Here is a 26,905-nt window from a genome sequence, read left to right as displayed (position 1 = left end):
CAAGTACAAAACAACTCTAAGTGCTTTACATAAGACATTAAAAGCATTAGAGTAAGGTGCAAAATAAACATTGAATAGGAGAATTAAAACAAACTAAGAAGATAAAAGGGATGAAAAACAAAAATATTAAAACCGACTAAAACAAATAAAAGATATTATTATTTTTTTCCACACTATAAGTGTCATGATCTATGTTGGTTTTGGTGTTTTATGGTCTTTTCATGTTTAGTTCTGTTTTGCTTTCTGCATCCTGTCATTAGTAACTTTGGTTTGATTTGGCTCATTCATGCCACCTGTTCCCCATGAGTCCTTGTGTGTGTATATATATATATATATATATATATATCCATCCATCCATCCATCCATTATCTTGACCGCTTATTCCATTTCGGGTCGCGGGTGAGCTGGAGCCCATCCCAGCATTTTAACAGGTGAGAGGCAGGGTACACCCTGGACAGGTCACCAGTCTGTCGCAGGGCCAACACAGATAGAGACAAACAACCATTCACACACACACTCACTCCTACGGAGAATTTAGAGTGTCCAATTAACCTAATATATATATATATATACCCTATATATGATTAGGGTAATCATCATCATAACCTCCATCACTGTCAATGTTAATTAAAAGCAGTGGTAAATAAAGATGTTTTAAGGTTTGACTCCAGATTTGACTTCAGATTTTCTGGTAGTTTGTTCCAGATAATAGGAGCATAAAAACTAAACACTGTCCTATCTTTATTTAGTTTTATCTCTCGGATTGGAAAACAAACTTGACCCAGATAATCTTGGGGGTCTGTGGCTCATTTGGCTTCAGCAGATCAGATGTATATTTGGACTAGAACCATGCAGTGCCTTGTGCACTAGCAGCAACATTTTAAAATAAAAAAAATATTAAATTTTTTGGCACACAGGAAGCCAGAACTGGAGGCCAATAGGAGGCCCATACTGAAGCCTTGGAGAACGCCTCAGGTCATCATTGTTTGAGTAGATGTAGTTACCAACTGATGCAAAGTAGTCCTTGTCTTTCAACTACAACTCAAACCAGTTCAGAACTTTTGCCACTATCTCTGTTTAAATTGATGTGGTTTAAGACTTTGACAAGGGCAGCTTCAGTGTCGTGGTGTGATTGAAATCCTGACAAGAAAAATCAAAACAATGTTCAAAGCAAAAGATCTGTAACTCTGATGATGTCCTCCAAAGTTTTCTGGGTAATGATGGAACATTTTTAAGATGCATTTTAATGCACTGGGACAGTCATACGAATAGAGTATCCTTGTGCAAGATACAAAACCCCACGATCCCCAAAATCTGTAAACAATTTATTAATGATTTAAACACATTCTTATAAGATCATACAGATTTCTGTTTAGCTGGCAAATGTACCCATGTCCATGAACAAATCACACACTAACACAGTGCAAATAGTGACAACCTTTGACCTACAAGCATAAATTAAATATTCAACAATTCACTGTTATTTAACTTAAATGCATTCGAAAGTTCTTACAAAGTATTTCAATAGCGCATAAATAGACAGAGATGAAAAAAGAAAAAAAATACAAGATACTAAATGGAAAATAGAATAAAAAAGTGCTCTCTGCTCAGATTCAGGTGCCAAGGTGCCTTGAATACAAAAACTCAAGAGATACCACTGGTGCTTTTTTGAAGTCGTACACAAACACTCACCATCACAAGAAGGCGGAGGCCCCTCGAATTCGAGGTGTGTGCCTAATCGACAGGTCAGGATGCTGTTTCCACTTAACTGGTAGCCTGGAAGACATCTGTAGCGCACTATGTCCCCTGAACACAGACATGGAGAAAAAGGCGGTGCATTAAATTACAGATCAGGAACGTTGACAACAACGAGGTTAGCTGATACAGGTTGAAAAAGTCAAACATTAACCACTGCCTCGTTGTCAGAATGCATATCTGACATACAGGACATAGCGGGCAATTACAATTTATTGTGTGTCTCAGTAAAAGAAAAAGTCAACAGATATAATACATTCCCACTGGGGGTCCTGAAGAAAAAGCACTTCGCCAGTGTCGGTACCTTTGTGTGTGTCTGAATAATAAGCCTTAGAGTTATGAAAATAAAAAGATAAGAAGTGATCTTTATTGTGTGCTACATGAGATAATGGGAATATGAGCACTGGCCCCACATCCCACTAGGTTTCTGGCTTTCTGATTATGTTGTCATATTTATTCTTACATTCTGGGCCCTAAAAGAATCCCTGGATAATGCACTGTATGTTGTAGTGAGCCTGGATTCAGCACCACCGGCTCAGGGCATGTGTAGTAAAGTTAACCTGAGGCAATGTAAACTGTCAATGCCAGAATGTAATTTGACTGTGATATTAATGGTTTCAAATGCTACAATTTTCCAAGTCACAATGGGACCAACGTGCACTGTGAGAAAGACAGCAGTGTTTACATAGCAGTCATATTGTGTCTATGAACATGCGCCTTCTTGTGACAGCATTTCCACCTACCTATTTTAAATTCTTTGCTTGCCATCAGGATCTCTGCATTTGGAATGATGGGGGGAGGCAGGCAGTACTGCAATCTGTAAGCTTTATTCAGAGCATCAAAGACAAGAGAGGTGTCAAACACAGACTAAACAGAAAGTGAATTATCTGAGAGAAATACAGATCAAGCAGGCTCATTTAAATACCTTGATAGCTGATACGAAACAACCCGCCCTTCTCGGTGTTACTACGAAACCGTATCAGCACCTGATTGGATGTGCTGCTGGGTGGGTCATTGGGCTCTCCATCAGTGAACACACCTAGTTTTCTCGCTGTCTCTTGTGGACCATCCCTACAGGGGAGAAATGTCATAGGTTATTTCTAACTTCAAAAACAACAACACATTGGAGACAACAGCCTTTGCTCATGAACCCATTTATTTTCAGAAAACACCTTGAGGCTCCATGTTGCTAGCCAAACTGAGCCACATGCCAGATTATTGTCAAGAAGCTTTAAGCAGCAAAGTATAATCAAGCTGCTCTTACTTCATCAAACCCAAAGCAATTACTCTGGCATGCTCTAGGCGATTATGTTAGAATAAGGTAGAAATTAATGATAAGCGTGGAATGACAGGTCTGGATCGTACTGCTCTTGCTAACAGACATTCAAAGGGAGTGTCTCTGGAAGCTGTGGCCCTGCCTTGGCAGTCCCCTGGTGTGGGGATGGCCGATTAAGCCAGCTCCCAGATTCCTGCCACAACCATTCAGCTTAAAAACCATCTGTCTTTGGCTGTCAGACTGGGCATGGGAGATTACAAGCAGCTCTGGAAACGGCTGGCTAGGGACTGCTGCCTGACAGCACTCTAGCCAAGCCGCCATTACGGGGACCATTTCCTTGGCTCAGTAGTTCAGTGGGTGGATGCACAGCAGTTGTAAATGGAAAGTGGGGAACGTGATAGCCCTCCTCCTGTCTCTGCGGGAACTTGTTGGGGAAAATCATATAGGCTTTCATTTATAACAAGAAAGAAAATAAAATGATAAAAAATGTCATTTTGTCTTACTACAACAAGGTTGGCTTAAAGTGTTGATTAAAGTTCTGTTTGCAGCCCAAACACTGAAATTCAGATGTCAAGACCACACAGTGTGGACTTTTCGTGTGGTCATCAAGCTGCCAGGATGGCTGGCAGTCACATCTTCGTTTTCACTGAGGGCTGGGACTTTTGGAGCCTGTCTCAGAGAGAGAAGATCAACTGGGACTGGCAATCATCATGGATGCAAAATCCTGTCTCTGGTGGTACATATGGCAGGTCCAACCATGCATTATAGAGGTGATGAAAGGAAGCTTTACCCACAGATCTTCAGACAGCCATAAAGGCCTATACCCATCACCTAAATGTCCTGACAGATGCATGTGTGTGCACACACAAAGACAAATTATTCAGTTTATTATATTTTATACATATATATTAAAAAAGAGCGAATGGAAGACACCACAAGCCACCAACTTTAATGTTACCATTTTGTAACCGGCATATGTAATGGTGCTGATATTAATTTGATTATTGGTAGAGAACTTAAATACAAATAAGAACAGTATTTAATCAATGTAATGCTTATGCACTGCTGCCTGAGAGGGCATCATTTCTTACCAGACAGTAATAAAATCATGTGGCCCGTGAACCTGAAGGAGGGTGAAGTTCAGTTTGATACCAAACCCAGGGGCCACTGTGATCAGCCAGGAGCAGTCAGATGAGCTTGGGTATTCCTCTGGGTATCCTGGGGAGAATATTGTGCCATTGTCTGATGTGATGTTACCACCACAAGGCACTAAAAGATGGAGGAAGAGAAGAAACAGAGAAAGACTATGTATATCAAGAGGCCACGAATACAACAGGACACATACATAAATCAACTGTAATCAGTAGAAAAGGGGGATTTTTCACTCCCCTCCTCTTCTGCTTCCCTTCTCGGTGCATCTTCCCTTCTCTGCTTCACTCTTCGTCTATTGCCCAAGCACTTGTCTGAGCTAAAGATTAGCCAGTAAAGCCTGTTAGTAAGTGGGGAGTTGGATGGAGTGTTTTGCAAAGATAAGGCGTCAACCCTTTCCCATTGAGGCAGAAGAGAGGGACTGCAGAGATGAGACCGGGTTGTCAATGTGCACTGGGCTCTTGAGGTGCGTGCATATGTACAGTCGGTGTATTTAAGGAACAGATACGTAAGAATGTGTTAACTCTGAGTGAGAGGAAAGGTTATGACAATATGTACATGTCTACATTGCAGTCACTCAAACCCCCAAGGCCACACAAGCTCAACGCATACAAGCTAAAGAAAAAAAATAATAAAAAAAAACAAAAAAATAAACAAATAAATTATTAGGGAAAAAGGCTGCAGTACCCAGCCCTCAAAACAACATGCATAAAAAATTGAGTGTGTTTCCTCAGAAAGTAATAGATTTAAGCCCCGGTGCCCCACATATCCACCATTGTGGATCAGGGGAAATTAAGAGAGTGTAGTAATCACAGCAGTGCAGGCATCTCAAGCAACCCAGTGAGGGTATGCAGCTTACAGGCACACCCTTGAATGCCTGATAGACCCAAAGCAGATATCACGTGTTTTATTCCCCTATTTCTCTCTCAGGTCAGATGTGTGTGTATGCGTGTTCATGCTCATGTTACACTTCTGCCTGCTTTAGCCTCGTGGTCGACTACCCCAACTGCTGCTGTCTCACCTGTTAAATGAGCTATTGATCAGGCCCATTGATTAAACCCTCGACACTCTATGGAGCTGCACCTCTGGCTAACACATTGACTGGCAAGATACTTAAGTCACAAGTGTGAACAAGGATGTTGCTTCAAGCATTAAATGAGAATAGAAAACATAAAATTATATATATACACTACCGTTCAAAGGTTTGGGGTCACTTCCCTATTGAATCCCATGGCAAAGTGACCCCAAACTTTTGAAAGGTATACATATAAATATATATATATATACACAAACAGATGGATGGATGGATATCCCAATAAATCCTTACTCTATTATTACTTCCGCACACCAGGTCATTGCATTAAACTCCATGCATGTTTACTTACAGTCAGAAGTATCAGGCTACACTTTGCATGGTGTAAAAGTCAAATACACAGATGTTAATGGGTGTCCACATTTCATGCCAAAGTTGACGTAAGGATACACAGTGCAGTGTAGTGTCAGGAAAAGTCACCTGGCATGAATAATATATTAGGCTGATGCTGTTCCCTAAATACTTTATGCTGCATCTGAGCCGTAAGGAGCAGCACAATCAGAATAGTGTAAATTATTACAGAAATAAGCTGTGCTATTAAAATACAGGTGCTTTTGGAAATTGTATTGGGACAAAAGGGACTGTCAAATAAAAACAATACTACTGAAAATGAAGTAATTATTTTGTCTTTGGAAATAAACTTTTTGAATCAAACTTGGCATCCACAAAAAGAAAATAGCTGTAGGATAATAAACTATCTCCTGCTCTCTCTGCTTTTTCACTCTGTTGCTCCTTCACTCACTTCCATTTATCTCCCTGCTACCCCATTCAAAGTTCCAGTGTCACGGCCATCACCTCCCTCTGTAATTTTGCCTGCCTTATTGAATAATCGACAGCTGGAGCGTGAGAATGTGTGTCAAGGACAAGGCAAAAGAAAAGAACATCCATTACTTTTCCTTTCTAATTTAGACCCTCTTTTATTCATCTTTTATTTGTCTTCTCTCCTCTTTAGCACAGTATTGCTTTTTACTGAAGACTGCTTTGTTTCATTAATAGAGAATAATAATTCAGTTTAATTATGTAATTCATAATTGATAATCATTATCTCCATGGCTGCAGTTTACACAAATGATGTAATAGCTCAATATGATCTTAACAGGAAGTTATCATGTAATTAGTTTAGTTCTGAATTTGTGTCTTCACCTTCAAAATTTTTTACCTCTTTTAAAATCTCATGCAACTTTACCTTCGCAGCGGGGGAATGGATGATCCCAGTTGCGAGTGGTGCCGTGCTCGCATGTGAGGATGGAATGACCCATCAGCTGATACCCAGGCAGGCACTCGAAGGAAATGGACTGGCCCACATTGTAGCCAGCCCCCACTACCACTCCGTAACGGAAGGGCTCTGGATCTGGGCATTCTTGTAGCTCATACGCTGAGGGGGGAAGAAAAGACATTCCACCTTTCATTTCAATCAGCTCTGAGGATGCTTTCAAGGCTGGCTACGCTTATAATGGCCTTGTTCTGGCTTTAAAATGTAAATGTTCTGCCCACAAACAACAACAGTGAAATAAAAAAGCTTCCTCTATTTTAATTTAGCACTTTTACTTCCATTTCAACATGTTTCTGTTACTCTTCCAACTCACCCACTCCTCTGACAGGAGAGTTTCCAGTGATAAGAAATGCCAGAGGCAGGGCTGGCTTGTACTAGCAGATGATGATGCAGTCACCAGAGGTAGAGTAGCTTGCACCGGTTCTGGATACAGAACCGGTGCAAGCAGTGAGCCCTGAAGAGCTAGGAATATAAATATGACTAAAGGAGTCGATTTCTTTGGATCATGGCTTCCTTTTGTGTGAGTTAACTCATGCATAGACTGAAAAAGGGGAGCTTTCGCAAATACAATGCTTGATTTATATGCTAATATACACATAATTATGTAAATGCTTGATTCACCTTTCGATTTGCTGGCTCATTTCTTGAATTGCTAAATATAAGCTGTGTGCCTGTTGCATATTTAGACAAGGCCAATTTATCTCATTCAGATATAAAGTGAGACCTATTACTGACACAAGGTAAAGTTATTGTTTTGGTAATCAAAAGTTTTCCATGCAGACATTTAAAGAAATGGGGAATATTGCTATATGTGCCTATTAGCTTAAAAAAGTTGTCTACAAGGATAATAAAATATTATCATGGCTTTTAGTTATTAGATCACAGCTTTGACTACAAGCTATTGAAACTGGTGGTAGTGCAGGTTGTCTTCTATCTTCCATCTGTCATATAATTAATCAAAGTATTACCCACTCCTTGTACCCCCTAAGTGGAAGGCAGCTAAAAAAATAGAAATCTCCAAGGGAAAGAAAAAGCAAAAACACTAGCCCTTTTAGGTACAAACAGTAATCCTGATGTTAAGTAAGATTATGGAGAGCATTGTCTATTGATAACTGGAGCATTACCTGTTCTAATCTAATAACAGATTTCCAACATGCTTATGGGTAAAAGCACTGCACACCTACAGCTCTGATATTTTATTTTTACTATTCAATTATTTTTTATTCTACTTCATTAATCTGAAGTTGGGAAATTCTTTCTCTGCATTTAACCCATCCTAGTTGCTAGGAGCGGTGGGCTCCCGGAGAGCAGATGGGGTTTGAGGGCCTTGCTCAAGGGCCCACAGCGGTTTTCACCTTGGTTGCCAGCCCAGGGACTTGAACTCAGGGTCTCCAAACCCAAGCCCACCTCTGTAACCACTAGGCTACCACCTTCAATTATAGACAGAAAAATATAATTGGAGCAGTTATGCTTGACTTCATTAACCATTAACTACTGTTAAGAAAAACCTAAACTGTATGGAGCAGAACAATCTGCATTATCCTGCTTTAAAAACTATTTGACCAACAGATCCCAAACATTTTTTTAATGGATGCTTCTCTGATGTCTGCCTAGATACCTTATTGTACCCTGTTGGCCTTGATACAAGCCAAAACTGTAATTAACGCTGTGATTCGACTATATATATATATATATATATATATATATATCTGCATCAACAACTACTTAAACGAAAATTTGAAAGTCTTGAACCAGTGTGTGACAGAAAGTCGACATATTATAGAGAATATATGAGTGGAATCATTTACCAAATTATATATAAAAAATAATGGTATCAAGTTCAAAGTTCAAAATGACTCATGGCAGTATCTATTAAAGCATAAATTCCAGTTATTAAATGTGTATTGATATAGAAGTACGAGTTAATGTATGTGGACGGGCATTTCCATACATTAATTTATCATCTGTCTACAAACTAAACAGCTAATGGAAATCCAAATAAAAATAAACCACAGACTGAACGAACACCAACAGTGCATAACTATACATAAAGAAATATCAGTAAAAAGTCATCATGACTGATCAGTCCTCCTAATAATAAGGCATTACTTTAAGAAGAGTATATAACCAGTTAATAACTGGATTCTTACCTTGGTACTCAAACCTGAAACCTGGTTTGTTCTGTGAATGGTCACTGTGGAAATATACTGTTGTCTCATGGGAGGTGGTGAGAAGGGATGAGGGAATATCCTGGCCGCTAAATCGACCAACCACTGCGCTAGTATCAAGGGGCCCATTTCGTATCTCAAGAAAATCATGGTTGGCCTCGGTGGAGAAGTTGAGGAATTGTATGTGGGCTCCTGGGAAAAGAATGGAAAATAATTGTGTAAAAAAACTGTGTTTAGAATTTGAAAATGAAATGTCATCCTCTTCCTGAAATACCACTAACACTTGCAGAGGGTCTCAATGCTGAATGAGCTCAATCAGGTGCATTTAAAAACAACAAATGTCATTTCCCAGTCCAGGTTTTACAGTGTGGAAATGCCAGTGTGACATGCTGAAAGAGTCTCACCGTAACCAACTGGCAGGTAGATTCTCCAGGTGCAGTCACTGTTGCTAGGGTAGTTGCCAGGGAAACCGGGACTGAGAATCATTCCTTCCATCTCCTCCCGGATTCCACCACATTGAGCTGGTAGAGTCCAGACAAAGACTTTCATTAGCATTTCCAAACAGTGATGCTCCATTAGAATAATAACACGAAAGCAGTCTGGTTCAAATTATTCCCTGTTTAGAAAAAACAAAACAAAACAAAAAAAAACTCTAGTGCTGGCTTGTACAGGATAATGTGAGTTGTCCATTTGTTTGAGTTATGGCATACTAGAGGGTGACACATTTAGTCACTTTAAACATTTAATCACAAAACCAATAAATTTAAACAATTTCAAATCCCTCTGATTTCATTCTCATTAGAGGATTTGAATGAAATAAAGTTAAGCAAAAAAGCAAATATTTGATTTCCTTTGAAATTTTTCAAAAGAAAAATACAAAATTTTATGCAACAAATGACCAAAAATAATAATAAAAAAAGACAAATTTTACTTTATAAGATCCCTGCAACTCAACACTATTTATAAATCAAACACACACATTTAAAGATAAATGACTGTATGCCATACATATTTTTTTTTTCTTTTTCTCCACTCTTACTGAACTACATACAGAACCAGTGCCTCTTTAATCCAAGCAGGAAAAGAGACATAACTAGGAAAAAGTGGTGTGGAAGAAGGGCAAAATAGCAGAATCAAACAAGATGACCACAAGAAAAGAGAACCTTACAGCAAAGAAAGAATGTTGCACATAATATTCAAAGACTTAACTGACTCTTTCAATGAATGTAAAATAAATACTCAGATTTAAACTTAAGGTTGATAATTTATTAATACACTAATTATTTATTCATAAGTAAGCATTATACAGTATTTAGATTCATGTTTCCATATTACATGTACATGTAGTTAACAAGTGCAGTGACCCCAATTATAAGTTAATGAGTTTAAGGTAAAACCTTACAGTTTTATGCTTCTAAAAGAAAAGTCTTTAATTTAAACATCATACATGGACATAAGACCATTTTCATGTGAAAGGGGTTCTATCATGAGTGGGTTTAAGGATATGCTGTTTCACACATATTTAGATAAAATAATAAGTAGATTGTTGATGAGACACTTATAAAAAGCCAGTACTGTTTTACTTTTTTGAGGCAAGTTTGCGCTTATTTCTGTATTATTGCTACAATTATTCTGCTAACTGACAGAATAAAGCTTTGAGAGTATATTTTAGTTTTAAGATATTTAGCTTTCAGGACCTCTGCCACTGCTTCTAAACAAGAACTGAAATATTTTAATAGTCATTTAAATAGTTAAAACTGATTTAGGAGGTGTTTTATGAAGAAACAAACACTCATTTTGGTGGTGTTTAAGTTAACACTCAACATAACATTTAACTCTGATTCATTTTTGGTGAGATTAATGTTAAATAAAACCAATTGTTCAAAGAAAGTCCTGAGAAAATGAGATTATTAACAACAATTACAATTTAACAGCAATACTATTAGTAACAATAATAACAAATAGTGCCAACAGCATTTAGATTTGTGAGTCCATCCTGCTGTATCCATACTTTACAGAGATCTCTGCCTGGGCTGAAGACTTCAGGAGAAATACTGGGGTCTGTACATATTCCTGACTTTATAGCTTGTAAGCAGGAAGGGAGGCATAACAGGAGAAGAAGTGGTGTGGAAGGGAGAAGAAAAATATAGGTTCAAAGTAGATGACAAAAAGGAAAGAAGCTATATTAAAACTACGAAAGGATGCTGCGCATAAAGTGAAAGAGAGAGACAGAGGTACAGAAAAAGAAAAAAAGCTAACAGAGGGAAGAAGATTAAGAAACAAATGAGACAAAAAAAATCTACATAACTCGGTGGAGGGAGAAACCACACAGAGCAAATGGAGTGCTGTACCACTGAGTTTCTGTAAGGAATACTATGGGCCAAATGTTGTCCTGTAGTAGAAAGAGCCAATGGTAATCAGGAAACTGATGATGCCTGTAAACACGATGAATCTTTCCCTGATTTCATCCAATCATTGTCTGAGATGGAACTAATTAGACAATAGTAGGTTGTTTCAATAAATACCGCTCATTTGTTAAGGTTTTTTTTTCACAGGAACAAAAGGGAGAAAGAAGCTAATGCAGTTTTCTTCAGCACACACTCTCAGTTGGTAAAAATATCTTATTCATTCAAGATGCAAAAGCTCCCAAAAAAATTCAAACGGAAATACATCCCAGTGGATACAACCTTTGATTTTCTTTTTTTAAATCTCAGAGGCGAGATAGTCTCTTGCATATAAAGTGCTTGTATTAGGAAACAGTGAAGAAAAATGTAGATGCCTTTATAACCCATACTGAATTTGTATGGTGATTAAAGCAGCTATTTTAGGGTTGACCGGAGTGTACAACATTATAAATCTGTACACTGGCACCTCATGAGACAAATGATCAGAAGGTTAAAAAAAATTCAGAGGAGAAGCAGAAGGTGGAGTCATGTGAATTCTTACACAAGTTATCTTTTACCTATGCAAAGAGGAGGAGGATAGTTCCACCGTCTGACGGTTCCAGGCATACAGGTAATGTGTGAGTTTCCCTGCAAGAAACAGCCACGCACAGACATGCAAACACATACAGACACAGAGAAAAAAGCAAAGGCAAAGAACAGGAGATGAATGAATTTGTTCTCTTCACTGTCACTCATAAGTTGCTCCAATTATCTGAACCTGCTGCTTGTCTTCACAGGACTTCGTGTGGAGACTAAATGGCTGAATCCAGTTAAAGAGCAGTCACTTTTTCTCTAAATTCCACAGTTGAGTTTTAAAGCATTAACGATAAAACAATGAAATAATGGGAAAATGTTTGATGTTTTAAAATAATACAGACTCAGTTAACATTTCTAAGAATATCTCTGTGCTCATTTTGAGGGGAAAGACCCGCTGCTGCAAATCTTATGTAGAGACCACATGCTGGTTTTAGTCTTTGAACTGTTAGAAAACTCGCTTTCACATGTCTGCCTGATCAGACTGCAGGGGTTGATCATGTTCTAAGATTTTTTCAGGCTTGAGGGATAATGTTTTAATTTCCTTTCTCCCTGTGCTACTTATAGCTTCTACTTAAACTTGGATCTGACTTACTGATTTATAGGAGGCTATTATCACTTTCTTAAATTGACAATTTTAGAAAAACAACAAGACATTTCTGCAGAGTTCAAGCAAAACGGCAAGAATGATCCTGAAAGTTTGGACTGAAAGGTGAGAGTAATAGTGAAAGTCTGGGTTCTTACAATGTCTTTTATCATTATTTTTGTTATTTCTTCGGAGCAGTAGTAGTATCCATTCTTTATACTGTGCACAAACAGCCGAAATCACATCCACAAATGGGTCAGGTTACAGCAATAATTAATAAAGGTGGTATGCTGTAATGGCTGAGGAGAATGTGAATCAATACTTGGATTTAAACTTCAGGTTAATAATTTATTAATAAGCTGATTATTTATTCATATTTAAGCATAACAATTAAGCTTAATTTTCAGTATTACATGTCCATGTTGTTTCATATGGACCTTGAATTTGCATGTAAAGTTTTATTTTATTTTAATTAACTTAATGTGAAATCTGACAGTTATGTACTTTTAGAGGAAATTATGTCTTTCATTTAAGCATAGGACATGCAAACAGTATAAAGATTTTCATGTGATGATGCTTTATATATTTTAAGGATGTGCTGTGGCATAAACGTTAAGCAGATGACTTGAAAGCCATTATAAAAAGCCATACTTGAGTTACTTCTTTTAGGCAGAATGTACATGCTTGTTTACTTAATAGTGCTTCAACAATCATTTTACTATCAGACAGGATATCTAGTTAAAAAAAAAACAAAAAAAAAAAAAAAACAGAACAAAACTCTGCCACTGCTTCAAAATATGAACTTAACTATGTCACAAGGATTGACTAATACATCGGCCAGCCAATATGTTGGGTTGATATTTGCGTGAATTTTCTGGTATCGCACCGGGAAATACACATATGCGTATCAGCATGATTTACAGTGTTGTTGGAGATGCTGCAGTCACGAGCAGAGCATGCTTTACTCCTTCCCCACTAGCATGGTGCTGGTGGAAATCCTGCTGCATTAGCTTCAAAACAATGTTAAGTTTTAAACTTAGTGAACTTTACTGAGTGCATTAAAGGAAATTTTATTTGTTCACAAATAATCTTTTACGCCATCAGCGTTTTCAGATGTCTGACAGCGAAATGATTTTACGCAGCAGCTGATCAATCATAGTGATCAGCTGATACCTTCCAGTTACCTTCCACTGATCTATAAGGTCAAATAAAAGAGTTTCAGGAGAGTAATAACTCCAATGAGTTCTAAGCCATGTTGTTTTATTCTGTGAAGTCTAGAAGTGGCTGCAGCACAAAGCTGGGGAGAGAAAAACACCGGCAGCGCTTGAGGCAAAGCCGTGCAGCAGGAGAAGAAACGTGATTTGCGCTGCCTGTGACTTTTAAATAGTTGTTTCAGCCTCATAGTAAATAGTGTAGATTGTCATGACAGTATTTTTCTTGCCTTCTTTCCATATGGTTGATATGACTGCTATGCGGAGAGAATTAAAGAATATTTCTGGCTCATAATCTCCCCTGGACGTTTCTCTGCCAGCTAACTGCAGAAACCTCTTTGACCCATTTCAGAGCACTTCTTGATTATATGGACATTTATTCCTGCACGCTTCAGTATGATGTAAAATACAACATCGATTCATCTCTGCATACCACCCCTTACAGAACGTTAGGAGTCTAAAAATAGAACAGCACAAAATCTGTGCAATGAAAATAACCACTTTTGGCCAGAATATGATTATATTTTTTATCTTCTTTATATTTTAAAACTTGTTTTAATGAAAATTCACATAGGAAAAGTCAAGGACCAGCAAGGCTTCGTGATTTTATTTGACAGTTATTGAATATGCACATTTCAAAAAGGTCTTGATTTTTCCTGTTTTAACTGCATCTAATGTTTACAACAAAGATTAAATAAAGATATGTTCATCACTCCACATTTAACCTGAAGCTAAAGTCAACAGTGTAAATTTCTGTTAGGTGCAGATGAAAGAACAGCAGCTGTTCACTCTGCGGTGGTTCTCTAAACACACGGACTGCAGCGTTTTCACCATGTTTCTTTTTTTTTTTTTTACAGACTCATAACATTGTTATTATTGTCATTTTTTAATGTAAACTGACGTAACAAAAACAGTATCGGCTCCAAATATCGGCTCAAGAAAATTGGCAGCCTGTATCGGCCATCGGCCAAGGCTGATCAATCAGTATCAGCCCTAAAAAAACAATATTGCTTAATAAATTTACAGATTGAAATTAACTGAAATCCCTAGCAATGTCATCCAGTTTATCTTGTCAGTCCCAGTCTCTTTTCTCTGAGATTTTGCTTTGTCAGTAAAATATTCCTGTGGAGAGGTAACTAAAAAGCAAAACTAATGACGGCAAACTCCAGAAAAACACTGGTATGAGATTAATGATCATTGATTAGTTAAGTATATATGAAAGCAAGAAATGTTACCTGTAGAGTATATCCAGGTTCGCAATGAAAAGACACCACATTGTTCATCTGAAGACGCTCCCCAACCTTTAGTCCATTCATAGGAACAACAGGCTCTGGGCAGTTGGTCAGAGACACCGCTGAGCAAACGAAGAATGGAGAGAAAAGGATGGCAGGCACAGAGAGATTGGAAAAAAAAGGACCATAAAATGACAAACTGCAACCAAATTTGTCATAAAATTGCAGGACATTCATGTGATTCTTAGGAGAACTAAAAGTAGGCGTTTACAAAATGTACTCCTGTCTGATTTAAGCCAAAAGCTATGACCTGTTTTTCAACTTACTTTTGTATTCCAGCCTGAATCCAGCTGCAGACACACTAATGTCAGAAAAAAAGTGCAGGTAGAGTTGATTGGAGGTGCTGTTGAGAAGAGCCGGGACTGTTGTGCCTTAGTGGGAAAATTAATAGTAGATTTTAGCAATACCGTCTCCTCCAGAGGGTAACCACAGAAAACTGAATAAGCCACTGACTTATGACTGAAAAGGTGGTCTTTTTTTCACAGTTGTTTACTTGTGTTTGTGGCTGAATGCTTTTATATACGGTGAAGGCACAAAATATTGCAAATAGATGTAGTATAGAGTATTTGGGGAAGCAGTTCCATAATATTGTAGTATATTGGATTTGGGATAGCTAAACTAAACTTTAAATATGTATTCACATCTTTTATTAAAATGGAGGAAAATATTACAATAATTCATTTTCTAATAACCCATGATGAGACCAGGCGCTTCCATGTAATCTGCTTTTAATTAAGCAATTTTACTTTTTATTTTAGTACCACTGGTTTTCCAAGTTGTAGTTTCAGATTTCTTTAAAAGAATTAGGCCATGAAGTATTTCATATTCAAGTAAATCTGCTTTTTATCCAAATTATACCCATAACCTGCAGTACCTGAGAAGCTGCCAAGCATGGTGTCAGTGTTGTCACCTCCGTCAAAGACCTCCAGCGAGTCCCAGTTCTGCTCTGTGACAAAGCTGATTACCTGGATCTGAGACGGGAGTGTGGGAGGCAGAATGAGGGGATGAAGGAGAAACACAATTAGTGAAAAGTAGGGGGGAAAAAAGGAAACTCAAGCAGAAAACAGAAAGAATAATTGGTTTTAGGGAGCAGATCAGAGGCAGTAAGGCCACAGATGCATATGGGCAGGAAACCATGTACTCCATGTACAGATAAGAGATTAACGAGGTGGAGACAGCAAAAGATGTATGTGAAAAAGATTCAGTGGAGTAATAAAAGGTGTAGTGACTTGGCTTGTATTCAGTCTCATCTAAGACTGGCATATATAATGTGCACTTAACCTCCTAGAAATATGTGACCAATCTTAGAGTGAAAAACAACCCAAAGTCAAGAATCTTCAGTCATTTTCTCTTAACTGAATAAATGCTAAACAGAAACAATAGTTTAAAGTGAGTGATATATGAAGCTATTAAAACCTTCAAGTAGAGAAACACATCTAACAAGGCAATGCTTTTAAGGACCGTCTTCCTTTTTTTTAAATTAGTGTCTTAGAAGATTATGTGTAAGTGGTGAACATTCGATTTTAAGTTATGAAAAATGTGAAAGCGATAATGGATGCTTAACATAAAAAAAAGGCAGTGTGAATCTTATTAAACTATTAACATCTGTCACTGTTTAAGAAAACACACCACATTCTGTAAGAACTGCAGTCTGAATCCTCACAATGGCTGAAAAAATAAAGCACCTAAAACCTCAATTAGCTGGTGAATTCTGAACAAAGTTAAAACGCACACTCACTCAAAATCTATGAAACTTCTAGAGTATTTGCAAATTAAACTGAATGTGCAAATGGGGCTATGCTATTGCATATTAGCTCTAAGACTGCCTACATTCACTCATGCAGCTTTCACTGTGCCGTCGCTTTTTGTTGCTACTCTTTCCAAACGTCCCTTTTGGTTCTCACTCAAACCTATTTCTCTGCCCTCTCCTCTGCCTGTGATGGTTATAGATCGGATATGAGCCAATTAAAGGGGCTGCGGGGGCTCTGATGCAGTGGGCTCCCAGGGAGACGAGGCAGATCACAGATTGATCTTCCATTAGGGGGCTGCAGCAAATGTGCCAACAAGGCACCTCACTCCTTTAAGTTCTCTTCTGGATCGTGACACTCCAATCTAATGTGTAGCTTGTATAGGGAGCAACGGTAAAAAAGACACAGAGAAAGTAAAACAATTATGGATGGGGAGGAATCTACAGCAGTGTATGGACACTGAAGAAAACTCTATGTAGCAATGTTGATGTAAACCTCTGTACAAGTGTTTCAGTAAACAGAAAAAAAAACAAAAAAAAAAAAACATGTTGTTAAATGACCATAACATTGGCAGTCACAAATGCACACATTATCTATCTGCTCTTACTTTTAGTCTTTTTCACCTTCTAATCTATTGCAGGGTTAGTGCAGAGAGCAGAATGCTAAGTGGGCCTGTGGGCCATCTTGTGTATTTGACCTGCAAGGACAGTCAGTTAAGGACGGGGGGAGCTAATAGCTGAGGGACGGCTCTGAGGTCATTAAACAGAGAGACTGAAACATGGGCCGGAAAACTTTCAGTCGGGCAGACCCACAGGGACCCAGTCCGAGGTCCACGAGGTTCCATCACACCCACATGTCAAAGAATAACAATATGCAAAGTGAAATACCTCCTTAAAAGAAAGGTAAAGTAATTTAAGAGGCAGTTACATATACATTTATTTTCAGGTTGTGCAATCTCAAGTTTCAGGTAAAGTGATCTACAAAATTACATTTTGAGCCTGTGTAAGGTCAAACGTTTAGCTGTCCTCTTGTACCCAGAGAATGTGAAATGTTAGACTTTGATATATTATGTATAACTCTGTTAATTAACCTTTGATACCCTGAAAATGTTCCACCACACAGGGGCTTGTTGTCAAACCAGAAACAGCTATAAAGGCTAAAATAAAAAGGTAAAGGTAAAAAAAATAACATTTTTATTCCCTTGAAAGTTTTTTAATCAGTCAGTTTGTAAAGAGATCGGTCATTAGGTTAATAAAAACGGATCAGCTTTAGAGAAAAATTTGCCATGCTGACCAATGGTAGGCAAATATTCCACTTTATAACTTGCCTGTTGCTTATCATTACAGTGTGTAATTTTCATATGTACAAGGCATGCAGATAAAGTACATCTTTAACACAGCCTGGCTGAAAACATAAGTCATCACCTGGTTTCAGCTAAGCAAATAGCTTAGAGCCTCCCACTGGAAAAGTACTGCAGTGATTAACATGCTTCAGATGAGTAGTTATTGAACCCTAACTGGTGCAGAGAGAAGCCTGTTATTCCTTTTAACAATCGTGCTAGAAGACACACCCTGTGGTCCTAGAAGAGAATTGACTCTTTCAGAAGGGTCACATTACTATTCTGCACCAAGATTGCAGGAGATTAAAGAAATAACTAAATCTGGATTCAGAACAGTCCAATGAATTATTCCAACCTGAGCAGATAGCAGAGAGACCATCATCTCTCAGGGAGAAACATGTTGGGAAGATTCAATTTTTGAATGGTATCGGAAATCACTTTAAAATTTGGTGAAATCAAAACAAAGAAAATCAACAGTAGAATTTGCAACAATGTTTAATAGTGAAAATAATGATATCTCCACGCATTACATAAATAAAATGTAAGGTATTGGACCTTAACAGCTGTGTAGCCTTCAGAAAAGCACTTAACAGCGGAGCTAATTAAAAAAAAAAAAAGACTTTAATTTGTGGGTCGCATTAAGAATTGGACTCAGGTGAAACTAAGTGAATGAAGTGTTGCGCCCATCATCCCCGGTATCTAATGTTTAAGTCTGTATGGGAAGTGTCATGATCTGGGGTTGCTGCAGTTGGTCAGGTTGAGGATCAGCAACATTATGTGTCCAAAGAACGAGCTGAGCTGACTACCAGAATGACCACATTTTACCATCAAACAGCTCTTTTCTGATGGCACAAGCAAATTCCTTAATGATTCAGTTTCAATACACTATTGTTGAGCAGACGTAATCCTGTTTAGTTAGTCTAACATGTGTCCTAGCTATTAGAGCTTACATACTGGGACTTTTTATTGTGCGTGCCTTAAAATCTGAGAGTTTGGACTGAATTGGGGACATGTTTTTAACCTGGCTTTATGTCTGATTTAATTATAGATTAAAAAAGGATAAAAAAAAAAAACAAACAAAAAAAACTCTTATACAAACCTGGATTCCTGATCCTTCAGGAACGGTGATTTTCCACACACAGTTGAGGCTGTTGAGGTAAGGCTCAGGGAAGCCTGGTGATAAGATGGTGCCAGTGCGATAGGTCAGATTACCTCCACATGGAACTGCAGGATAAAATAGGGTTGTTTGCTAAGTCATAGCAACAATTTCATCATTGCTATATGATGCCATCTGTGGGGAGCAAACACAATCCACAAAGACCCCGCCACATAGCTCATAGGGTACAAAGACTCTGCTACTCAGATCACACTGAAGATGTACTGCAAGGCTTCTTCAGATGTAAACCCCCCTGCCTCAGCATGATGCTGGTGGTCAGAAAGTTAGGCTGATTTCAAGTGGGTATACGCTAGTAATGCCCCAAATCCAAGACTATTTCTTAAGTTAACCAAAAAAGAGAATAAAGATCTCATACAGAAAAAGTTAAAGTGCCAACTCATTAAATCCCAACTAGAATGAAAATGCACAAGATGACAACAGACATCATGCACCAAACACAATCTACCACTCCCGAGGTTTGCTTACAGTCTTCAAACAGTCTTTCCACTTGATGTGTGAAATTCACATCTGCTGTCAGCAGCTGCTTCAGCTGTATACTGTATGTGCAAATGGCGTCCTTGTAAATACTTTACACACTGATATCTCCATGTGTGTTTGTGTGTGTATGCCTGTGTGTATTTGTGACCCTATGCAGAGCCAGCTACCTGTGGGTCACATAGATGGATCTTACTGTATCCCTACAACCGACAGCTGGCAGCCTGAATCTATGTCAAGACAGGAGTTTGATACTCAAGGCATCAAGTGGGAACCAGGCAAATATCAAAGGAGAGGTGAAAAGAGATTGAGTGAAGAAACAGAGAATGAAAATGAGAGAAAGCAAAGAAGTAACCATAAATCATAAAATAAAAATGTATCCAGGCTCCTACCTATACAGCTGGGTATGGAGCTGTTCCACTGTGCCAAGGCACTGGGAACAGTTAAACATTCAATGCCACTTGATCCCTCCAGCACATAACCCGGGCTGCACTCAAAGCGGACAACAGCACCCACTGCAAAGTTGTTGCCCATACGGCGGCCATTTCGGGGCTCGGGGACTGAGCTGCACTGAGTAGCGCTGGTTCGCGGCACAGCTATGGACAGAAAAAAATACCATCGATCATTACAGGTGATAATTGATTTAGACACTTTGTGTATTACATGCAGCTGGATGGCTCAGTTGGTATGGCATCTGTCTCACCTGCAGGAGACCTGAGTCTGAATCTAGCAGGGGACATATATTAACACCTTGGGTCTACAGGCAAGACCCTTAAGGCTACTGCCTAACCATCCACCTATAAGTCGCATTGGAGAAAAGTATCTGCTAAATGACTGTTTAATTGTAAACATGCTGAATGAAGGCTTCTCAGTCTCTCCAAGTTCATAAAATTTTCTGTCACCTTACAACTAGTATGAGCTGCAACACAGCCTGAGGTTAACACTTGTTCTTCTCTGACGCTTTAAAATGCCTCTAATACTGCGTTAATCAATTATTGTTTGTTCTTCTTTTAGTTTTGGCTGTGTTTGTGTTTTTTTTTCAATGAAACATATTTTAATCATACGGAAGCGAGGAGCTGCCACCCAAATAAAAAAAAAATCGGACCTTATCACGTTATAACGTGATATGTTTATTGTAAAAACGTAAAACGTATCACGTTATAACGTGATATGTTTATTGTAAAAACGTAAAACGTATCACGTTATAACGTGATAAGTTTATTATAAGAACACAGCCTGTACTGTATGCAGATGTTGTTACGACCTATATTGGAGCAAAATACATTTCATGGAAAATATACTCATCAAGCAGAAACTTTTCAGTTCTTTTTGACAATGATTAATTGTTCTACTCTGGTTTATTGTTGTACAGAAATGTGGGACAGTTATGAGAAACACGTAGGTCACCTGCCTGCGCACAGTGAGACGGTGCGTGCCTGTGTGTGTGTCTGAATTGCCACAGAGCAGGCATCACCAACCTGGGACCTCTTGAGCCAGTGTCCTGCAGGTTTTCAGTGTGGTTTATTATTTCCAGAGAAATTCCTAATTTACTACATGGGATTAAGTTTTACTTCATTGGAGAGATTTGATGAAGCTTGGAGGACACTTGTTGACGTTGCACCCTTTAAGTAGACAGGACCACGTCTTTATGTCGGCAACTTATTTCTCCCAGTCCCAGCGGTGCATATAGCCTTTATAATTTTCATTTTTATTGTCAGGAGACAACATATTATTAACTGAAAGCAGCGCACACACTCTATTGCCACTCAGACACATGCACGCACCGTCTCACTGCGTGCAGGCCGGTGACGCACCGTGTTGCTTATAACGGTCTTGTGTGCAAGAATAAACCAGGTCTGCACCAGCCTCTTAACGACCCATTATTTGAGTCAGTTGTGCTGCAGTATGGACATACTGAAAACCTGCAGGACACTGGCTCAAGAGGTCCCAAGTTGGGGATGCCTGCTCTGTGGCAATTCAGACACACAGGCACGCACCGTCTCACTGTCCGCAGGCAGGTGACCTACGTGTTTCTCATAACTGTCCCACATTTCTGTACAACAATAAACCAGAGTAGAACAATTAATCATTGTCAAAAAGAACTGAAAAGTTTCTGCTTGATGAGCATATTTTCCATGAAATGTATTTTGCTCCAATATATGTCGTGACAACATCTGCATACAGTACAGGCTGTGTTCTTATAATAAACTTATCACGTTATAACGTGATACGTTTCACGTTATTACAATAAACTTATCACGTTATAACGTGATACGTTTCACATTTTTACAATAAAGTATCACGTTATAACGTGATACGTTTTACGTTTTTACAATAAAGTATCACGTTATAACGTGATACGTTTTACGTTTTTACAATAAACATATCACGTTATAACGTGATACGGTCCGTTTTTTTTTTATTTGGGTGACAGCTCCACGCTTCCGTATAATCAGGGAAACCTTTTCCACCTACATCTGAGAAAGCGATTCACCAGTTGAACCTCACTCCTTAAAATATCAAGTTATTATTTCATGTGATCACAGTATCTCAATAACAACAAATGATACTGAATCAGCTTCTCTTAGTTTAGATGGTCCTTTGGTTTATTGACAATACAAAAAAAAAAAAAAAACATTTATTGATTAAACCTCCAAAGCTAGCACTGCCTTTGAGTATCTGCATTAAATTTAATTTTAATAAAATGTTATGTAAAAGAAAAACAATTATTCAATATTAAAAAGTCCCTCTTTGTAGCTTTAGCTTCGTCAGCACAAGCTGTGGCTGAAGTTAAACTCTTGTAAAATCACTAAAAGTCATCTGATATTGGGAGAGGGACTGGGGGTGTATGGGTAGAGAGTGTCCAAATTAAGCTAGGCAAAAGAATATGTGTTTGTCTGAGTGTGTTAGACACTTACCCTGGTAGACCAGATGGAATCCTCTAGAGCTGGATTTGCCTTTGGAGGTAAAGCGGATCAGGATTTGGTTGGAGGTTGCTAATGGCAACGATTCACCTTAAACAGAAAACAGTTAAAAACATTTAGTCCAGATGTTTCTAGTTACAATTACCATGTCAAGTAATACCTCCTTACTCTCTAATGGTAATTCTAGTAAATATTTAGGGTACATTTTGAAAGTCCAGCAAGAAGGTGGGCAAAGAGAAGGGGAACATGCTGTAACTGAGTGAAAGTGGTTTTACTGCAGGTTTACTTTCATGTTGCTGTTCTGGATTGCAGGATTGTGCAAGAAACTGATCTGATATACACAATTAAAAAATCTAGTAGCCTGTTTAGTACATAGTGACCATCCAGCTTTATAAACAGTGAAAGACTCGTTTGGCACATTTAGCTGCCCAACTTCTGCAATTCAATATCAATGATTAAGCGTTTATATTAAATCTGTAATAGCCACAGAGAAGGATCATGTTTTGTTACAAATACCTCCCAGGAGGGTCAGACAACCACATTTGACAATAATACATTTTCTATTAACTATTCCTCATTTCTAAGTTCATGTGATGTGCTTTAGTAGACATTCGGTGTGGTATGTACTCCTTATAGCAGTGTATCCCCTGCATTACACTATTGCCTGGGACTTTAAAATGTATACAAGCTTAACTTTGTGCCACGCTCTTGTTTCAAACAAGTTCAAAAGGATTCTAACACAGGATTAATTTTTATCCTCACTCCAGATTAATTAATATAACAATTCCAAATAGTTCACACTATCCCACAATGAGCAAGTTATTATGAGAATATCTGCATTTGAATAATGTGGAATGGGCTCAAGAACCAGCAGCAGGGACCAAACTCCTAGGGATCTTATTTTGTTGGTTGTGTGTGAAACACATAAACTCAAAGTAGTTTTTCACCTGCTGGGTAAGGCTTCCCATAATCAAGCACCTGCTAATGTAAAGATCATAGTGTACTGTACAGGTAAGATCTGAGGGTCACCCGACCAAACTTATGAACTGTGCATTTGTCAAAATCTAAATTTAAAGGTTTTGAGACACTGGGCTTCAGTTTGATGACCTTTTAACCACAGAACAATGTGAAGGGGCTTTGTGAAGCGTCCTGGATGATTTGTCATACACTGTAGTGATAGGGCCTGCCACTAAGGCCCATTTATGCTACTTTACGTACGTAAATAGCAACATCCATTTTTAAATGACATGCCTCGCCGTCCTCATACTTCAATGTGTGTTTTGCATTTCCATGGTTAGGTCAATTCCTCCACTAGTGGGCAGTGCTAAGTTCAGAGGTCAACATCAGTTCCAGAAACGGTTTTGTTGTTTCCAACCGCCCAGGATGCCCCAAACATTCGCATATAGTCTGTCTTCAAAATTTTGAGCAATTTTTCTCAGTTGTTGTGCTCGTCTACATTCTTTTTGATCCCTTTTACTTCTTCTCTGGTTTGTTTCTTTCGTTTGTTGCTCGTCAGCTATTCTTCTCAGCGCTGCCACCATGATTTCTGGTGGTATTGCTCCATCTTCTGCATCAAGCAACAGATAGCTAAGCTCCCTGAAAACAGAAAACGCAGAAGACGGACAAAACTGTCTGTCCATCTGCATATCTGTCTTTTTCCTCTTTCATGTTTGCTTTTAGCCTCCTTTGTTAGTTGGTCTGTAATTTTAGGTGAGATATAATTTCTTAGGAGATTTGTTGTGGTGGCACATTCTTTCTATTTTCTGGATTTAATGGTGCTCCGTGGACTATTCAGAGTTTGTTGATGCTGCAGATTTCGAGCCGTTCTACATCAAATTTGTATGTACTGAGATCATGTGACCCATTAGAGCCCTAAACAAACATTACAATTACAGGTTGTAATGCCATAAAATAGGTCAAATGTTAAGGTGAATACTTTATCACCATACATGGCTCAAAACATTATGGGATTGGACACTACCACAGTGTTCTTGAAAGAACATTTTTCTATGCCTGAGCTAGAGATTTCTGACAATATATAAAACATACTATTGGAAGATATGGTATCAGTGAAATTACTGCTACGATCTCCAGCCATCTACATCAGCACATAGAGTAATTACACACAACAAAACCCGAATGTTAGATCTACTGTGGTGGAAAATTTGTTGACTGACGTAAAACATGATACAAAGTGTGAGCGTCTCTGTCTCTGCCTCTCTGTCTTTCTCTCAATGAGGTGCTGACTGGCTCTCTGCAGTGAATCTCATTACTCTGTGTCTGCTTGCTGTCACACTCTAGTGGGAGGCAGACGTGCTTAACCCCAGAGGCAACATCTGTGTGTGCGCTGATGAGTCTATACTGTGCGTGTAGGTTTTGCTCACATTGTTGTAGGCCCATTTCTGCACATTTAAATGCAGTGTCCCGAGACAGCACCGATGGTTTTGCGTGTGTCATCGCCTTGATTGCTCGAGTTTCTCTGTAGGATTCCTGAGGCGTGCTGGGTGGTTTATTAGAGGAAGACCTTCCTATGTGCTGTCATGGTGACAGTGTTTCATAATTTGTAGTGCAGGGCAGGTATTCACCCAGATAGACCAAACATGTGTCAGCATGTAACTTATCAACCCCCTGGCCACTTTCCAACTCCAAACCAGTTTGCCCTTAATATGATCTTCTACCAAGGCAAATGAAAGACTTGGAAGGGGCACTATGACTTTAGGTGAAGACAGCGATTGAAATTCAGTGGTGGTTGTTTGTGTGAACTAATTCAGATACAGCTGTCATGGGGAATAATGTCAGAAAGTAATCCTTCAGTTGCTAAATGACAACTCCAACAGGTTTAAAGGGTTAGCCCGAAGGGAACTGCAGATAGTGGATTTTACTTTCTATGAATAAATACTCTGAATGCATTCAGCAGCATGCTAGCAGAGAAAGAAAAAGTAGCAAACGCACACAGGCTAAGTGGTCAAACATTAATAGACTCCTCAGTCCCCAGTCCTAGATGACCATGAGGGTGACAACTGGCTTTTTTTTCAAATGAGTCTGAAAATTTGCATTTAGATAAGTCTCCTTGATTCTTTTAGTGCTTTTGTCCAAGCTGCCTACATGCTATCACCTTTTCTAATTCCCACCTTTTACTGTTCATTTATTCTTCTCTCCCTTGTCCCTTTCATTCTATTTGTCACCAGTAATAACCAATCATTGCCCTTTCTTCTCAAAGAGTGCTTTGCCTCACCAGACATGGGATTAATAAAAAACAAAAACAAAAAAAACAAACAAAAAAAAAACAAAACATGCTGCTGAACGCTTTGAGAACAGTCAACACACTTCTCAAGGTTAGCATTATTATAGTAAACAACCTTGTTTTGACTTCTGTGATTTACCTTGCCTGATAAATAAAATCAAACCCACCATTCCCTGAAAAACTTATTTTCTTAATTGCACTGAATAGCATTTTTAAATATAAACAGCATGGGTGATTTTTTTTATTTGTAAGCTTACAAATATATATGTTTGTTCATTTCTAAGCTTTACCACACCGTTACAGTAGATGAAGGTCCACAATTTTATGTTATGGCTAATTCATGGTAGTTTTGCAGTTCAGGTGAACAGTAAGGTCTATTTGTCTCTTTTTTCTTGCCAAACTATGTCAGCTCAGCTCTGTTATGCCTGGGTAGATAACTCTGTGAACCTGCCGCCTTGAGTCCTCAGTTAATATAGCATCCTGTTTATTGAGCTGTAAACTGGATTTTCTGAGGTTGCCCTGGACACAAACCAAAGTAATCATTTTGCTTTGTCAAGCCACAGGGCTACGGCAGGCTGAGATGGAGAGCTGCCCTAAACTAGCACACCTTCTCACTTAGCGTGTCTTCACATGTTGAACCTGTCCAACTGAATCCATTTCATCTGTAGCCTGCCGTCACAGCTGTGGCATTTATCAAATCCATCAAAACCATAATTCAACACAAATTATCACCTCTTCACCCTGGAACCGTTAACCTTTCTGATCTCCATTCTCATAAATAACCGTTAATTCCTGCATCAAGGTGAGTTTTCATTGTCTGTATCTGTCTTCATTTAAGTCACAGTTATAAACACAAAGAAGCTGTTTATACCTGACTGTGTCGTGCACCTTGGGTAATCCCATCACAAGCAGGCAGGCAGGTCCAAGTGTGTCGGTTTATACCTGGTATAAATGTGCCCTCATATGCTTCTTATAAGACCATTAATTCTCTGCTCTAAATACACACAAATACAGATTTACCAATGATTCTCTGAAAGCTGTTTTATACCGTACGGGGGCCCTTAACTCCAGCCAACAGCAGCGAATTTCATAACACAAAATGGACGCATAGCATGATACACCGGTAAAAAAAAAACAGTTGCATTAGACAGTTTTCATTATACAACAGTTTCTTTAGCTTTGCTTTCTAAACAAAAGCAAAACTAACGTACTAACAAC

At 38.6% G+C, this 26,905-nt stretch overlaps 1 protein-coding gene across 1 annotated transcript in view; it reads right to left on the bottom strand.

The window, feature by feature from the left end:
• csmd2 (CUB and Sushi multiple domains 2) overlaps positions 1-26,905 on the bottom strand; it is a 237,590-nt gene that overhangs the window by 44,907 nt on the left and 165,778 nt on the right. The window contains exons 34-47 of the mRNA XM_042012628.1: positions 22,438-22,533; positions 19,912-20,115; positions 18,968-19,092; positions 15,656-15,752; positions 15,048-15,152; positions 14,725-14,843; positions 11,677-11,746; positions 9,119-9,235; positions 8,697-8,906; positions 6,460-6,648; positions 4,123-4,300; positions 2,681-2,826; positions 2,499-2,579; positions 1,693-1,806 (exon numbers count right to left, since the gene is read on the bottom strand). Of these exons, the coding sequence (XP_041868562.1) occupies positions 1,693-1,806; positions 2,499-2,579; positions 2,681-2,826; positions 4,123-4,300; positions 6,460-6,648; positions 8,697-8,906; positions 9,119-9,235; positions 11,677-11,746; positions 14,725-14,843; positions 15,048-15,152; positions 15,656-15,752; positions 18,968-19,092; positions 19,912-20,115; positions 22,438-22,533 (1,851 nt within the window). The remainder of the gene's footprint in view (positions 1-1,692; positions 1,807-2,498; positions 2,580-2,680; positions 2,827-4,122; positions 4,301-6,459; positions 6,649-8,696; positions 8,907-9,118; positions 9,236-11,676; positions 11,747-14,724; positions 14,844-15,047; positions 15,153-15,655; positions 15,753-18,967; positions 19,093-19,911; positions 20,116-22,437; positions 22,534-26,905) is intronic.

This window comes from Melanotaenia boesemani, chromosome 17 (assembly GCF_017639745.1).
Source record: "Melanotaenia boesemani isolate fMelBoe1 chromosome 17, fMelBoe1.pri, whole genome shotgun sequence".
In the NCBI taxonomy this organism is placed as follows: Eukaryota; Metazoa; Chordata; class Actinopteri; order Atheriniformes; family Melanotaeniidae; genus Melanotaenia; species Melanotaenia boesemani.
The sequence above is the reverse complement of the archived record's forward strand: the minus strand, read 5'-3'. Positions and strand labels throughout refer to the sequence as shown.